The sequence below is a fragment of the Fundulus heteroclitus genome, unplaced genomic scaffold (genome assembly GCF_011125445.2).
Source record: "Fundulus heteroclitus isolate FHET01 unplaced genomic scaffold, MU-UCD_Fhet_4.1 scaffold_39, whole genome shotgun sequence".
Classification (NCBI taxonomy): Eukaryota; Metazoa; Chordata; class Actinopteri; order Cyprinodontiformes; family Fundulidae; genus Fundulus; species Fundulus heteroclitus.
The window spans coordinates 3179546-3198047 of NW_023396803.1; the positions used below are offsets into that span (position 1 = coordinate 3179546).

Consider the following 18502-nt stretch of genomic DNA (forward strand, 5'->3'; position numbering starts at 1 on the left):
GAATCTAATCTAATCTTCTGGGATTTTCAGATTGTGCTGGAGGTAATCACGGATTGTCACCTTGGCATCCTCCTCCTGCTGCTCCAGGATGCCGTCAAAGGATGAGGTTCTCTTTCATGCTTCGAGACTGAATGTCCAGAATGGATTCCTTCATCTTACAATTTTTACCAGACAGCTGAATCATTCCCTCAGTGAGGTTCCTGATTTCCCCCCCGTAAGCGATTTGTTCTCGGTTTTGACGGAAGCTAGCTTCTCCTGGCTGTTTTCGAGCGACTCTCTTAGGGCTTAAAATTCCTTGTATAGAACTTCTACCAAGGGAAGACAGGCATCCAGGTTAGTTAGCTTATTATCTATGGATTCCAGGACGTCACTATAGCTCCTATCAGGAGATAATGTGGAAGTAGGGCTGGTTGAACTCGAACAGGAGTGTTTTGGTGTGTTCGTGGTTGTGGTACTTTTCAGCTTCCCCATTACGATGCTGTCAAAACACTCATCCAGGTAGCTCTCAAGGCTGGTCAAGGTCTCCTCTTCCAGTTTGTTTTATAATGAATTATGAGATAATTGTTAATGCTTAAACTTTACTGTGTTTTAAATTTAAATTACTGGCTTGTTCTTACCTGGGTGGATCCGATTGAAATTATATGGATACCGGCATTTTTGCTTACGCACAGCTCTCATGAGATCTCAGCCGCTCATCTCCGCCTCTTGTCCGAGCTTCAGTGGATTTCCTGACTGGCAGCAGCAGCTGAGGTTGGGGAGTATCTTGCACAAAAGAGCCACTTGCACTGGTGTGCAATGGAGTTTGTCCTTTCCCCACTCCTCCATTCTCTGTATACACATGACTGCACCTCAGCGGATCCATCTGTGAAAGTTCTGAAGCTTGCAGATGACACCCCTGTGATTCGGCTGATCCAAGACAGCCCAAGACAGTAACAAGTCTGAATACAGAGCAGAAGTGGATCAGCATCTGCTCCACAGAGTGAAAAAGAGAGAGGCTTCAAGTTTTGAAGCTGTAAAGATTGGAACACAGTGCAGTTTCCTATGGAAGCGATCTCGGTTGTTGTTTACGTTGCACGTGTTTGGTTGGCAAATATGTTCAGAAATGTGCATCTTATTTAAGTTATGGCGTCAGGGAAGCATTACTTTTTTGTAAACAAAGTTTCTTCATAGTACTATTACTTATTAAAAATATGCGTGGTTCCCACCAAAGTCACTGACGTGATGACATCGCATTCGCTCATATAAGCCTACTTAAAGTAACAGTTCTAGATGCTTTGTGATGAATAAAAAAGCTTGAAATTAATTAAAAACACTGATCACCAAAAGTGCATTGTGCTGTTCTTACTTCTTACTCTGTAGACAACTGCAAGCTTCAATTGTATCTTTGCAAATAGTGATCAGAATCAGAAATACATTTGGGGAGGAAGAGGAAAAAAAATACATATTTCACACTTTATCCTATTCCAGGATACAGTTTGAGATGTCCATAAACCTTGCATGAGAAAAGCACATATGACGAGACAACATTTATGCAGGGGGTTAACCTTGGAGACTAGTCACATGAAGTTCGTATGTTCTCGTGTGCATCAGTTATGTGTGTGTGTTTGGGTGAAAGTTGTTATATTTCCAAGAACGCTCTCCAGAGGGCCGTTGTCCTTGATGTTATTAACCAACCCACTGTTCAGAAAGCATCCACAGTCTGCGTGAGAGGAGGGAGCGGGGGCCAGTTCTGAGCTCTCTCGCCATAACATCCAGGGGATTTTTTTTGGATAGAGTAGGCATAATCCATATACACAATTTGTTATGAAAACAAGCTGTACCAACTTTTCTGTCAGCTTTAAGCCCTTTCATCGCTGGCTCCACGTGGTGAATCCAATATTCCAAATTTGTTAGGCTTTTTTCCACGTTTCACATCCAGATTTTATGCCATCTCCCCTTTGAGTTCAACCACCGAAGCCAGTCTGCGTTCCAGCACGTCCAGCTTGTTCACCGCCTTAGTGATCGCGTCATATGCAGCGGTAATAGGCCATAATTGCTACCAACATCCGCTGAATTTGCCGATACATCAAAAATCCACCGAATCCAATTAGCAGAAATCCAGGTATCATGAATCCAAACATGTACATGTCTTCCACGTCCTCGACTGACAAAATCGAAAAACACACCATTTTCCATTTACTCCAAGAATCTAGGATGTATCCCACGAAATGTGTCCTGTCAGGACAGGACGGGTCCCCTCTTCCCTGCCTACCCGTCGAAAAAAAAAAAAAAGAATTGGAATGTCAACCCAAAGTACATTAATTCATTTCATCCTTATTAAGGAGACATAGTTTAAAAAAATAACCAGATTTTTGTCCTGCACTTTCTTTTTTTCCACTTATCAGCACTTTCTGCTTGCTAAAAAAAATATGACATGACCATTGCACAGTTTGTTTTTGATTTAGATTACATTTGAAGACTGCTCCCCTGTAGAGATTACAGTAGTTGGGTGTTTCTGTGTGGCTGGTTCAGTGTTGTGTGCTCTGAATTTGGCCGCTGTGCCACCAGTACTAAGCTGTACTGAAACCGAACAGAGATGGACCAAACCAAGGACCATGGTAAGGGAATCACATGAAAATGCTTTGTATAACTCGCCTTCCAGTTCTGTTTAAAACAACATAGTAAGCTGTAAAGTCATATAGTCATATTGTCTAGACAACACAGATTCTTGCAAATCTATAAAACGTTGATGTCACATCACCACCATGAACACATGAACATTAAAATAATTGTCAGTAAAATTTGTTTGTTTTATTCATGCCTAAGGACATGGATAATTGATATACACATTTAATATTCTACATTTACATTTTGTACCTTTTCTGTGTGTGTTATAACTAATGTTGTTATTTTTAAGCATTTAATTTAATTGTTTTACAGGGTGTTAAACCAGGCCGTGTGCGTGACATGGTTTTTATGCCAAAGACCAAAACAGCAGTGCACAGTCAAAAATGGTGTAAGGTAATTATTGTAAATGTAACTACTTATATTGAACGTTGAAGTAACTGAATATGTTCTTTGAATACTTATTTTGAGTAACATTTATTCATTGGATGTCTTGTTTTTGTTTTGTTTCTTTGAAGGAGCAAACGTTACAAGGCAGTGCGAGGAGACACACCAGTCCCTGATGTCCTGTGTAGCAGGGGTGTATCAGGACTTTCCAGCAGACCTTGTACCTCTCATTACTACCATGGCAATCAGTGTTGATGTCCCTTTAGTTGATTTGGCCTTTGGTAAAGTCCAGGAAGGCAGTCCGATCGCTTTTATAACATCCACTACCAGTCAGCCGGGTAATAATTCGCCATGTGGATGCCCCTCCACCACCGTCACTGCCTCTTGACCACTACCATCTCGAGCCCACCTGTGTCCAGTTTGTCTGCAGCCAACAGCAACAACTTGAACTGGAGTGTCTTGCGACAATGCTGGAACAGTCCCGTCAAATTTACATCATTCTGCGCATGGGTGTCCCCACTGTAGTGTCTCCCGGAAATGGAATCATGCCTCATTCAAGCCCAGAGGGAATCTGGTGTCGAGCCGAGAGATCCATGTTTTTCGGCTCTTTTTCTCTGGGCAGCTGACCAATATATATTGTTGTCCAGGACCTAAGTCTTGACAGCATCCCATCCATGTTCAATAAAATGCTTCACAAATGGAGTTTGAGTGTTCATTTTCTTTAGCTGAAAAAGCTAAACTTTTATGTGTACTTTTCCAGTTTGTAGATTCCAAAATGTCAAGATTGCAGGTCAAACAAATTTTGGCTTGTTTGTTTGGTTGTTTCTTGTCTTTTCTGCAATGTATTTTTCAATAGCTGAAACTTGTGTGTAATTTACTGTAGTCAGGCCCGCACGGCTGCTCAAGTGCTCATTCACTAGAACTACATTCATTTAATTCCAGTGAAGAGTAAGAAGTACTTTATTTAAGTAAGTAAGTACAAATACAAGAGCAAAACATAATTTAGTTAAAGTATACAATTAAAGTTCTATTGAAGTGTAAGTACAACAATGTCCACTTTTAAATGTACTTTAACTTTTTTGTGTACGTTAAAGTATTTCAGGCAAAAAATGTTTTAGCTATAATAAGATAAAACGTATTTTAATTTATTTTGCTTTAGAGATAAATGTACATTATATTTAATGAAATTAATTAAATGTTCTAAAACCAGAACTAAACCCAGAGGAAAGCTGTAGAATGTGTTGGTGATCATCTTTGTCGTCATAGCAGGCTCCACCAGCTTCCAAAAATATTGGAAATGTCGGTATGAGGCAAACCTGTGTATATGAGGCTTTTAGGAACATATATATAACAAATACAGCACAATTGTTGTCACTATCTCCTACTGTAAACCCAATGTTAAACTGAATAACGCCGAGGTCTGTTTCTAAAGCAATGTAGATAATTTTTATCCTAATTTAATATCTCTGCCCCATTCAATATTAACAACTTGTCATGTAAACAATGGACTTAATTATGAGCGCGACTGTTTTGTAATATTTATGTATAAATTGCACCGGTAAAGCACTTATAGCATACATTAAGTGTTGATTTGACCATATAAACCAGAGTGACAAGTCTGAAGACTGCGTTTACACAGATGAATATGAAAGTCTGCTCCCCAGAGCAGGCGGACTCAGGTGCGCGCAAAGACTGGGCTCAGTCTAATGCGCAATGACATGGGGTGTGATGCACACAACAGTGCAGTGACGATCCATTAACCCACTGATAACTCAGTCTCTTCCTCTGGACTCCCGACAAGCTCATTTTTATAGTCTCGCTGACAAAAACAGTTCTATTTCAATTGTGCACATAGCCTATTATGGAAAGCAATGAGAGAGGTTTTTTTTTTTTTTTTTTGCTACAACACCAACTGATTTTTTCTGGAGAGATCAACAGTGCGTCCTAGGAGCAGCTTGCTAGGCTCAACCCCGACTGAATGAAGGAGGACTTCTGTATCCCTGGAAGGTCAGCAGGAGATCCAGCATGGACCCAGCTTTCCGCGACAGTGAGAAAACTCTTTGTCAGAATACCTCAGTCATGGAAATTTAAGTTTAAACATAAAAATAGAAATAGAAAATGTAAAACAGAAAAAATTTATATGAGATCTATATTTTACAAAATAATGATAAAAGTTTATTCTTAGGACAATGGGGAGTTAGGTTTTTGCCACCTTGGGACTGATACATCATCTTCCAAACCTTTATGTTGGTAGATGGCATAAAGATGTGTCTCCTAGGCAGACCATTGGTTAAGTGCGTGAAAATGCACCCCCCAGGAAGACTGTTGGTTGAAAGCGCTCAGACAGTTGTATAAAGCGTGAAAGCATCTCCCAGTCTCACCATGGTAGATGGCATGTGATGCAATGTCCCAAGGCAAGACTCTGATCCAGATGTGAATAAGTTTTAAAGGGGGATACACCCTCGCCCATTCTCCAAAGTCAGTGGTGGTGAAACATAGTGGTTCAATGTGTGACTTTTGGATATTGCTAAATTGCACTTGTGCAAATGGGAAGATAAGTCCAAGGAATGACCTATTTCAGGAAACACACAGTCTAATGAGAAAGAAATACAGGCCTTAAAGTGATTTTTGCCAGGTAACTTAAAATGTGCCTAAAAGTCAAAAGTTTAAAGACCCTTTAAAGTTTAAACACTGGACTACAGTTCTGAATAATATGGGGTAATGGCTTGAAGAAAATAAATTAAATGACTTAAATGTCTGGAGGAATTAAATACAATTATTTGAGTCTGGAAAAACAAAAAGAAAAATATACAAGGTGTTTGCTGGAGCATTAACAATTTGGAGGCAATGTTTCCTGTTTCTAATATTCTTTGCTTTTGTTTTTGAAAACTATGGAAACTTACATCTGAACAATTAAAAATGTGTTTGTGTTTTTTATTTCTGTTGGTTACATGTTGCATGTATTTCAATCTGAAAAACTCACACGGAAAGGAGAGACAATTAGAAGAATTTATTGATACAATATTTTAAGAGTTTGGCGCTCAGACCTCGGCAGGAAACATTCACGCTGAATTATACTTCAATATGCATTAAGCAGGTGTATGAGAATAGGAATGATCCCCCAGGCCTGAAACTGGTGGTGGAGTGGAGATAGAAGAAGTTTGTTCAGTCCATATGACGATCTGTTTAAGCTAGATGTCCAATTTGATAAACACAGGTTTGCATGACTGTCCATGATGAGCAAGCTTGAAGCGACTGTGGAGAGGAAAAACTCCCCTTTGGGAAGAAACCTCTGGCAGAACCAGGCTCAACATGGCGGTCTTCTGCCAGACCGATTGAGATATCACAGCAAATTCTGTAGAGTCCAGGAGGAATTACACACTAATAGGAACAAGGTTGTAGGAGCACATAGGAAAGCCAGATGGAGCTGCTACCATGGTGGAGAAGGGGATGGAGGTGGGTTGAATCCAGTCATCAGAGTCCAGATCAGACATCGCACAGCGACTGCTTGCTTGCTGGGTAGAAGCTGAGCTGGATTTAAAGTTCTTTTAAGAAAGATCCAGGACGCTGATTGGCTTCGAGGAGTAGCAGTTCAAAGCTGATTGGCTTGCGTCGGAGGCGAATGAGTCTCTGATTGGATGGAGGTAGGCAATGAGTTTCTTCAATTGAATTTCCGCTTTAGCTCCATATTAGTTTATGTGTTGCATGAAGAACTAATCCATGCTTATTAATGGTTGCCAATACTTGTGTAATCAGCTTTTTGAGCATTTCTGACTGTCCCTGTAGCTCTACGCTTCTTCAGGAGAAGTGAATGCTGCTTGTCAAGACTTGATGAATTAACTGGGTTCCCTTAGATAGGAATTTTCATCCATGTGTGTTTCCGTGAGGTAATGATGTCGGAAATAAAAGCTGTCCGTATTCAGTACAGCAGTCTGAAGCTCTTTTCCTCCCCACAATAGCGTTATTACAGTTGACCCCATGAAAGGTCAAGGAACAGGAATTAGGAACATGAGCTAGAAGCTATTATTAAGGGTATTCAGATGGAGCCTTGCTCTCTGTGAGAGTTGCAGGCCTGTAAAAACTCTGACCAATCACTGCCCTTCACACTGAAGAACAGGGATTGGTCCAGCCCTCACCCCCCCTCTCTCTCCCCCCCCCCTTCTCCCTCAAGTTCCGTGGGCTTATCTATTGGTCGTCCCACATGCCAATCATTCTGTTAGTTTCTCCTTGATGGCTGCGCATGCGCACTCCTAGTGTTTATGTAGCTGGTTAGCTTAGCAGTTAGCTTAGCGGTTAGCTTAGATGTTAGCCTTTCTTTGTAGCCCCGCTGCTCACACTGCATAGTTTGAACATGGCTGAGAGTCACAAGAAGCAAACTGAGTACAAGTTTAACAGAAGAAGAGAAAGGCCTCAGTAGAAAGAAAGAAGTCCAGAGTGGGTTTGGTAGATTTTTTTCACGTGATCCCCCTGAGGAGCGGAAGAGCAGACGGTGTTGTGCATGCGTGGAGTAGGGTGACCAGACGTCCCCGTTTTCCGGGGACTGTCCCCGTTTTGGACCACTTGTCCCCGGCTAAAGCTGTCCCCGGAAATGTCCCCGATTTTACCGAGGGGGAAAATGTGTTGCGGTAGCTGGTTGCGCTGCTCGTCTATAAAGACGAGGAACAGAGCGCACCACTAGATGGCGGTAATGATCCTTTTGGATGTCAGATGCCATTAAAACACGAAGAGGAAGAAGAAGAAGACGAGCGCACCACTTTTAAAACAGAAGAAGAAGAAGTGAAAAGTCGTCAACTGGTGGCAACTGATGGGGAGCTGCTGTGTTATGGTAAGTGTGTTAATCGATTTATTTTTATTTGGATCAAGCTGATCCTGTGAGAAATGTTTTTTTTTTCCGTGTTAAAAAATAATCAATAAAAAGTAAGACAAGACCACGAGTTGCTGCTCACATGAGTAAAAGACACTCAGATAAAATGTAACAGAATGATTGAAAACTCTTTGTAAGGCGCTAATTTGGTACGCTGGTTCTCCAGGGATCAACAAGGGTTCGTCTAAAGAGGTTTTAGAACTGATTGGTGACCTTTACTTTATATTTCAGATAGTTAGTTATTAGTAGAGTTATTACAAGTTGTTTTGCTGATTTCTTTTCTACTGCTCAGTTTGGATTTATGAAAGTTCCTCATGAAAAAATAGGAGTCAGTAACAGGAAAACTGAATGAGAAAATATTTACATGATCTGAGAACGATGGAGGAAGAGATAACTGCCTGTTTAAGGTTCATTTATTATGTTGTTTTTGCTTGTATCTCCTAGTATTGTGGTAATTAGCATTTTTTGTATTTAATCAGAGGAAATAATAATAATAATAATAATAATAATAATAATAATAATAATAATAATAATAATAATAATAATTAATAATAATAATTGGACATTTTTATGTTGTACAATCTAATGTTTTTGGAAGTGATTTTAAATATATAATGTCTCTGTTTTAGAATAATGTAAGATTGATACAAGAGGAGAGAGGAAGAAGATAGGAAGACAGTAAGGAGATTAAATGAGAGTGGAGGAAAATAGGAATATTGATGTAAAGAATGATTGATGAGAAGTGAGAAATATTTACTTAGAGTATTAATAAAGTTCAAGTGATAAAGCTCTGACATGATATACTCATGTTTGAGCTAAGAAGCCCAATTGTCTGAGGATATAACCTCTTTCTGAGTCTCTGCACTTCCCTAGCTGTGGCACAATAAAGAGGCAGTTTAGTTGTTGTTTTTTCTTGTGTTTTAAAAATTTCAGTTCTGCACATAATATATCTTCTTCTCCTCTTATTTTATCCAGACCTTTGGATACCGTGGCTGATGGCTCTTCAGACACAAAACGCCTTGAAGAAACCAGAGATGATCTCATGTTAGCGACTCACTGACCGGAGTTAACTCACCTTAAAGGATCAAACAATATGCTCACACATCAGCTACTACCATACACATACACATAATGTAGTTATACACACTTTATGTAAGTTTATACATGCTCATGCTGCACTGCACACAAAATCACTTGCACAGAACCCTTATGTGGTCAGTTGACAGTAAGAAACATATATCATCCTTTACCAGCGGGCTTGACTGCTACTTTTTGATGTTAACGCAGAAAAACCTATTTCTCATAGGTATGTAGACGTGAACAGAATGAGTATTTGTTGCAGTTTTTTGAAATTTGGGGGACTCTGTCTCCACAGACAGCCACAGGCTAAATGTTTGTATTTACTGGTTTTTCTTTTTCTCATGTCACTTTCCCCTTAGGGGGTGGCAGAGCTCTTTGAGCCCCACAAAATTGAAAAACCCTGCTAACCACTCTGGACCCCTCCACTCCCACTCCCACCACTTTGCCCCAACCCAGAGACACAGTTCTAGTTTCTATTAATAACACTATTTATTGATTTTATTAATCTTAGGATGCACTAAAGGTCTGGAGAGGCACATTCCTGTCTTTTACACTTGATTTTTATTGTTTAAATATTAATAAACATGTAAAAATAAATGAAACCATTACTGTCCCCGTTTCCTAATTTCATCTTGATTAGATGTATTGATTTTTATCCACGAGCAAGAACTGTCCCCAGATTTTATTTTAGAAATCTGGTCACCTTAGCGTGGAGTGACCTGTGTGAGTTAATACACCCAACAACTAACCATTTAGATTTGTCAACTCACAGCTTTGGCATCCTTGAGTTTGGACAACAAAATCAAAGTGACAAATAAACACGGCAGAAAAACAGTGGAACACTTATTACTTTTTATGAAGTGCCGCAAAAAGAGCTGTGACGTAACAGCGAAGAAAATGTAACAGAAACGACTTGAAAAATATGTCCCAAAAATGAATCTTAACGATATCTAAACAACCTTTTGGAAAATTAAATTCAACTTTTCTGTACTTCCAGGAGCCCCAAGCACAAAAGAAAAGGTTTTTAAGGGCTGGTAATGTGAATTTTCCATGTTATGTCCCCTTTCAGATACAACTCAGTTTGCCAAAGTTTTTTGTAGATCCTAAAATAAAACTTATAATTCAGAACATAACAACAAAACTCTAAATAATAATAAAAAATAGACATACAGGACAAACAAAACCCCTCGAGACTCAAGGTCTCAAACTGGGTAAAAAGCCAAAGAGAAAGATGTGTTTTGAAGGATTATCAAAAACAGAAAGTGTGTCAGTCTCTCTGATATGTGAAGGTGATTAGCTCCATAGTTCTGGTGCAACGAGAGAGGAAATAAGGTTACCTCTGTGCACTGCTTTTGTTTGGGAAAAACTGGGAACACTGGGCACATGAAACAGAGGCCTATTTCACAAAACCAAGAAAAAGGGATTTTCCTGATATCCTGGCTGAATTAAGCCTGGACTCGGTTTCTCAAAAGCAGTGACACATAAGTTACCATGGTGATTCATTCAGTGCAGCTAGCCTGCTCCCAACCAGGTTTAGTTAATCCTGGTGCCTTATCTGTTTAGCCATTGGTCACACCAATCACAAATCAATGGGTTTCGTCAGTGATTGTGTTTCCATATCTGTGTGTTTTGTTTTTTTCATCAGCCTCAGGTGTCTGCCAGACTGAAACTCCCACAGATTGCACTTGCAAGAGGGAAAAGACAGTCACATCCCCCTCCTGTCATTTTCTGAGGAGGCTGATGCTCTCTGTCACAGTAGCGATGTTGCCAGTGACTTTTCAGACGTCTGCTCCCCCAATTTATTCATTTTCAAAATAAAAACTTCTCGTCTTTTTTCTGTGTTTTTGACGACTTCACGTAGAAGCACCATTCGTTCTCCAGTTACTTGAGGGAGCAATGATTGCCTTTCTACTTCTGCAGCTTGAAATAATTTTTTACAAGAAAGCAGTGTCAATTCAGTGAGCAGCAACTGTGCTGCAGGAGCTTCTGCTGGCATGGAGGTGGTGAGCAGCGCTGCAACAAGGAGTCAGAGTAGGGCAGAACGGAGCTCCCTCCATTGTTTGGAAACTGCCCCGATTTACTCTGGTCTTGTTCCGTTGCCAATCAGACTCCAGGTTTGCCTATTTTTTTTATCTCACTGGACATTTTCTTTATTTTTTTTTTACTTTTGTGTGGAGTCTGTGATGGGATCTGAGATGCATCGTGGCTATTTTTTTTGTGGTTCATCTTCTAAAACAATTGCTGTGTTCTCTATCTAATGCATCAATGGCTGCCGAGACTCTCAACAAAGTAACGGTTGAACAAGCATTTTAACGAGAGCACACAGTGCGTCACACCCACATGCACACCCGAATCACTGTCTAATAAACTGACTGGGGGGCCTACAGAGGCAACTGCGGTAAGTAGAGGATAACTGATTTTACACGTTGGGCAATTGTAAGGGCATATATGGGAAAGAGAAAAAAATAATAGTTAACTTAAAACTAGCACAATGCACCTTTAATTGCATTGCTTCCTTCATTATACTAGTAAGCTTGCTGGTTAAAAAAAATTTGGTGCTCTTCTCTCCAGGACGTTTGTGTGGAATGACAAAATATACAGATAAAAGAGAATGATTTGAGAATTTTGTTGCTTCATTTGAATTTATTTGATATAGGCCACAGTTGTAAACTTTATTGTGTTTTTTTGTTTTGCTCGTTATGTTTTTATTGTTGTGTTTTTAAATGGGTCACTCATTTTATCCTGTGTGATGCCCACCTGAGAAGGACAGGTTATGTAGCAGTGTATGTTGCTCGAATGTATGTTGGATGTTTATACTAGGGCTGTCAAAATAACGCGTTCATTTCGATAAATTAATAAAAAAAAAAATAACTACCAGTATAGGGTAGTTCACAGCTATTGTTTTAATCCGGGTTTTTCGCGCCTGCGCGCCGGACTGGAAGGCAGCAGGCGAGCACAGTGGCAGAGGCAAACAGAGCAAACGACGAGTTCTCAACGTATTTTTCTTCTTTGGATAATGTATCACAAGATCGTTTTAAGAGTAAGTTGATGGTTGATGGTATCAGATTGCCAGATACCATCCAGATACCGTCCAGATAGCGAGTCTGTGAATGTTGGCCAAACGATTTAGTCCGGCCCGGTGGCCAAATGCATTATCATTATTTAACGGCTGTATCTCCTCGCTGCATCGACCGATCTGCACTAGATTTTTTGTGAGTCGTGGGCGAGCGCTGCCCAATGCGTTCGTGTGTATCGTCCGGTGGACGGGCGGGAAACATGCGTGACAGCTTCTGCGGTGGCTGGCGGCTGGCTGTGCGCGAAGGCGCCTCGCTGCAGGGCCAATCGACGCCGCTTGCGGCTTTAATTATTTAAGCAGAACAATGACCAGTGCAAAATTAAGTTGTATTTACCGGAGATGAAGTGTAGACTGCAAATTCTGTCGGGGTATGATGGCTCCCACAGTCGATTGGGATTTGTCTGCCTACGTTCTTTTTCACTGAAAATATCCATTTCTTTCGTCTTTCTTCGTCCTTCGGTAAACGAAAGAAACGTACATCCAACAATTTGGGATGCCTCTGTGTGCAACCGGGAGCACAACAAGTCGTAGGCATTGTTTACATTTCGAAAATAAACTAACTAAAAGCACGCTCTAATTCACAATTGGCGAGAACAGTCCTGCTTTTGCATACCGGCGAACCCGGAAGTAGCGCGTGACGTCACTTTACTGTTGTAAAGTGTTGATATTGAGGGGAGTGTTCATTTATTTTCATTGTGTCCCCTACGTTACTGTGTGCCACATATGCCACAACCACACATGTTAAAACGTCTGAAGGCATGAAATGTGAATAAAAGAGTTTTTGAACTTTAATGTATCTAATGCTGATTATTCATTGAATCATTTGAATTTAAATATTTAAAATACTTTCACAGCAAAAATGATATGCGATTAATTTAGATTAATTAATTACAGAGTATGTAATTAATTAAATTATTTTTTTTAATTGATTGACAGCCCTAGTTTATACTTACTTGAAAAGCTAAGTCCCGTCTGACAGGGTTTTCGCCTGCACAGTGAATGACTATGTAATTTTGATTGTTGGAAAAGGTCTGGCATTTGAATGTTTAGTTTAGGGTATTCCAGTTTGTATTTCATGTGTTTATTTTACATACATGTTTATTTCCTTTTTAATTTATATTATTTTAGATCCCCTACGAGACAAGTTTAATTTATGATCTTTGAAAAAGTATTTCCTTCTCAATTGCAGTTGCAGAGTTGATTAGAGAGGAGAGGAGAGTTGACTGTAGAGGAGCTGAGCAGCACCTTTAGTGACAGACTTAGACATCCTGTCTGTAAAAAGGAGCGCTACCGTAGGTCATTCATTCCTGCTGCTACCAGATTATACAATGCTGCACTGTAACTGTGACCATAACAGTAACTGTAATAACCTACGTGCAATCACTAATGTGCAATTCCATTTAATACATTGTGCAATAATCCTGAAAGAAGTGACTTCTGCTGCTATTAAACCTGAATATATGTCAATACACATGTATATAAGTCACCGTGAGTGTACATAAGACATCCTCTGCCTTATTTCTATTTTGTATTTTTTATTCTTATTTTCTTATCTACTTCTTTTTGATCCACTGTAAAACGAGGACACACTGTATATACCTGATGCACCTTGTCCTACTTTTGGCACCTTTTTCTGATTACTGATTACTGAGCCGATGTGACATGTGAATTTCTCCAATGTGAGATCAACAAAGCCTATCTAATCTTATTTTATCTTATCTTATTATGTCTTGATTATGGCTGGGACAGGGGACATTTACAGCAGATGCTAGAGGTTGAGAAACTGCAGAGTGACAATTTGCATAAAAAACAGTGGTATAAAAGAGACTGATTAGTTTTGTCTAGTTAGAATGGAATGGAGGAGGATAGTTCAGACCAGACCTTTTCTGTGACAACTGCCCCATGCCGTTCTCCTTCTCATAAGAAAATATATTCTGACTTAGATAAAATAACAGATTTCTGTCTAGGTAATTAAGGAAATCAATGGGAGCTTTGTGCAGGCTACACTATCTTTCTGTTATTCTCTCTTTCATTGAGCAACTATTTATAGTCTAAATAATAATTTCATAATAATTAATCTGAAGAATACAAGTGCTGAGAACTTCTCTACTTAATTTAGTCTATTCAGTTCAATATTAAGAAATTACTCTTCCTCATATCACAATCAACTTACTAGATGGGCTATGTAAAGGGCATCCTGTAAACTATTGAACTCTACTGATATGAATACCTGTGTGTGAATGCGTGGAAATGGGTGAATGTAGGTCATACAGATAGAGCTTTGAGTAGTCAATAGCACAAGAAAAAGCAGTTTGTTTCCCATTCCCCAAATACACTTTAACCCACAAAATGGAACCAAACTTGGTTGCACTTACAGTCTGAGCAATGTGAGGTGGAACTTCTGTTGGTTCATCCTTAAATTGTAGATTTTCCATGGGTACATCCACCTGAATAAAAAGGGGCAAGCTCACACACTCAGACACAGGAACAAAGATGTAAACAATCTGTTTAAATCTATCAAAATCTTGGATTCTGAATGTGAGAACTAACCCCTGAATTGGAGAAAGCTGGTTCCTTATTAAACCAAATGATAGAGGGTGAGCTGAGGTTGCTGCTGTAGGAGGGACCAGGACTGGGGAGACCAGAGTACTACAAGTAACCATACATTTCTGACAACAGCATCACCTGACTTTTTAACAATGGTGTACTGAAGCTGCACAGCCCCATATCACAATCCTTTCAACCTTTTTTGTGTAATATCACATACAGTAAAAATAATCTATAACTCAAATCTGACAGTTGCGGGACTCTGCAAATATTTACAGAACTTGTTTATACAGTGACGGGTGAATGAAAACATACTTAGCAAGTAGTTGGCGTTGGCTCAGGGGGGATTCCATGTGGTAGTCTTGGTAAGTAAGCTGACTTGGCATAGGCTGATATGGGCACTCAAATCTGTAGTCAGTAAAAGATTTATTCAAAAAATTTATTAAAATTAGGGTATTTATAAAAAAACAACAATTAGAGATTATTTTATAGTGGATCTCAAAAGTGTAAATTTCTGGTAAAAAAAAAAAAATTAGACCATAGGGAATAATTTCTTTCCATCTTCCATTTGACAAGTTATAATATTTAGATATCCTAGACTGAAATACATATTGTATTAGGATTGTCACAATACCAAAGTGTCAAACTTTGGTACTGATACGAAGAAAACTATTATATACTTTATAATATTTTTGATACCACTGCAACCTTTTTTAATGCTACAAGAGAAAAAAAGACTATTACAATATGACATACTTAGCTTTAACTTTTTAAAATAGGGCAAAACTAATAGGTAGGGGACAATTCAGCTGTGGATTAGAGAACACAGAGCGCTCGCCTGTTCTTTGTCTACAACATCTGTACAGCAGCACAACTAGCTACTATATTAGCTTTAGCTGCATGCAACATTGCCCTGCGACAGACTGGCGACCTGGCCAGGATGAACCCCGCCTCTCGCCCAGTGTAAGCTGGAGATAGGCACCAGCAACCCGCGACCCCATGAGGGATAAAGCGGATCAGAAAATGGATGGATGGATGCATGCATGCAACATTTTGATCTCATTCATAAAACACTACAATTGGGGACATTTTCAGGGACAACTTTAGCTTTAGGTCATCTAAAACTGGGACTATCCCTAAAAATCAGAGACGTCTGGTCACCCTAGTTACATACTCCATGAGAAGCTAGGAATTTTTCCTTGCTGCCACAGCTATGAAAAAAAATTTCAGCCATCTCTGGGAATTCTCGCTTGTCCTGTGTAGAACTTTTTCCTCACAGGGTGTCCGTCAACTGTTGAATGATTGGCCATGATTTGGATGGGGTGTTTAAGATGGAAAGGTGAAAAAGTCTCACATATCTGTTGAACAAAGAAACATTATTTGCTGTGGTGGTACTGAGTGGTCAAACATACCACCTTCGTTCATTTGGAGTGTTTCCCCCTAGTATTATAAAGGGTATTTTCAGTGTAATGACTAATACTGGTGAACCTGATATTTAGCCAGACACAGAGTTACGTTAAAAGGGTTTATTGTGAAGATGATGAGCAATGGAAGCTGAGGCAGGCACGCGGAACTACACTAGATGAATTTTGACTGAAGGTGCAAGCAGGCAGGGATGAGCAGGAGACCAGAGGATGCAGGTAGTGACATGGAAGAACAGGCGATGTGGACCAGGAAACCATCAGAACGGGCAGAGCAAGTGGCTAGGACTCACGGGGAAACAGGCAGAACTGCAGCATGCAGACACAGGCAACCTTATGTGAAGAGTCCAGTCGGCTGAGCACACATGAACCGGTAGAGGAAGGGCACATCAAACTGGGTAAGACGAGATCAGATGAGAAGAGAAGAGACGTTCTGGCAGGGATGAGTTGGCTGACGTACATACTTTTTAAAGTGTGTACCTAACAACAATTAATACTGATATGCAGTTAATTTTCCACCTTTCATATTTGTTTGTAAGAGGCTTAGGTTAGCTGAATTGTACAGAATATACAGGAGGTATAATAAGCATTGAACACTTCAATGTTTTGCTTAGTTTAAATATATTTAATGTGGCCCACTGACACAAAATAAAAACCAGATTCTGGCGACAACCCCAGTAAACCACAAGAACAAAGGCATCAAAGCAAATTGATCAATAAAGTCATTGATTAAAAAATTGGAATAACAAAGGGATTAAAGAACAAACTCATGAACAAAAGGATGTTTTCCTCTACCAAAGTATAGGACAGAGCAAGTAAAGGGACAAGAGTGACCTTCACTGAAAACTCTCACGGTTGAAAAACATTCTAATGGAAATGGTTACAGCTGCAATGTTCTATTGAGCAACATTGGAGTGATGATTCAGCAGTGAAAGATACATCATTTCACCATGACCCAATGACAGCCTGGTGTCCTTCCTTTAACTTCTGATACAGGAGTCAAAACAATGGTTAAAAGAGTTGTCCAAGAGTAGGGCACACTTGTACAGAGCTTCAGCAAGACCTGCAAAAGCAGGTGCAATTTTCCCCCACACAATATGAAATGCACTCAACCACAATGGCTTCTATTCACAGTTATTGCACAAGACTCCATTGCAGAAGAAAAATAATTCCCAACGCTTGTTTAAAGTTTGCAGCTAAACATTTAGACACGTGGCACAGAGGTTAGGGAGTTCGTCTTGCAATTGGCGGGTTGCCGGTTCGATCCTCCGCACAACTGTCTCTGTCGTTGTGTCCTTGGGCAAGACACTTCAACCGCATTGCCTGCTGGCGGTGGTCAGAGGGCCCGGTGGCGCCGATGCATGGCAACCTCTCCTCTGTCAGTCTGCCCCAGGGCAGCTGTAGCTACTAACATAGCTCACCACCGTCAGGGTGTGAATGGATGAATGACTGAACTGTAGTGTAAAGCGCTTTGGAGGTCGTCAGACTAGTTAAAGCTATACACTCTGCCTTTAATCCCTTGGCTCCTATGTCAGGATGCGCTCCAGCACGTAATGAGGCGGAGGGATATTTCAGCTGGTTATACTCACTGTGTCTGTAGTGTGGGACACTTATTTTAGAGCCCAAATAAGTGACTTCACATTCAGAAACACGCCCAAAAAAACTGCAAAACTATACATGAAATTTACAAGCGACTTTAGAAAAAAGAAGCCCTTGGCAAAAGTGGGCAAGGGTCTGTTTTGCTACAGTCTCTAGCATTCTTAGAACTACAGAGAGCGCCAAGGGTAAAAACAAAAAACACAGTCTGGAGAGCGCTGCGGGGAACAAAACTTTACCGCGCGTCAAAAAAAATGTTGGCCTAATGGTCTAACAAAGTTAATCAGAGTGCAAAGAAAGGACCCCAGAATGTTCAGGATTTATAAGCAGTTTACGTGGAACCATTGCTCAACATTACAACTGAGCAACGTGTAATGCCATCTTCTGACGTGACAGACTCCAACTCCCAGCATGCAACACGGTCAGATGATCACCAACTCCCAGCATGCAACACGGTCAACGCGACCACCGGTCCTGGCAATATTATCTCGTTGCTATGAGAGGACATAAAAAGCACCCGCGCGCTTACATCATTCTTCTTTGCTGGCAGTTCACACAGCTGTTCATTCTGTTGGCATTTTCCCCACGTGGCACGTGTTTGATTTCTCGCTGGATCGCGAACTTCCGAACCAAACTCATCCCTGTTTTCCTACGCAGGAGGTCAACTTTAAAAGTACTTTGAATTCATTTTGATCCTACTGGAAGCCGCTATCTCCCAGCGATCGCCAGACTTCGCGCTTGTTTGGGCCAAAGAAAGCGTCGGAGAGGCCAGAGACTTCGGGGTTTGTTCCCTTTTTCCTCCTTGTTGCCTGAAGGATCTGCACTCGCAAAAGCCGCTGGCGCCGCTGTTGAAGCCGCAGATCCGTGGATCCGAAGCCAGGACATCCCGCTGAGGCAACGTCAGAGTAAAGAAAGGATTTCCTTTTT

At 40.4% G+C, this 18502-nt stretch overlaps 1 protein-coding gene across 3 annotated transcripts in view; it reads right to left on the reverse strand.

The window, feature by feature from the left end:
* tesmin (testis expressed metallothionein like protein) overlaps positions 1-18502 on the reverse strand; it is a 45676-nt gene that overhangs the window by 20926 nt on the left and 6248 nt on the right. For all 3 annotated transcript variants that reach the window (XR_004929111.1, XM_036130888.1, XM_036130887.1), the window contains 3 exons: positions 14874-14966; positions 14562-14643; positions 14387-14458 (listed from right to left, as the gene is read on the reverse strand). Coding sequence is in view for 2 of the 3 variants with exons in the window: in XM_036130888.1 (XP_035986781.1) it covers positions 14387-14458; positions 14562-14643; positions 14874-14966 (247 nt within the window). In the remaining variant the exon portion in view is untranslated. The remainder of the gene's footprint in view (positions 1-14386; positions 14459-14561; positions 14644-14873; positions 14967-18502) is intronic.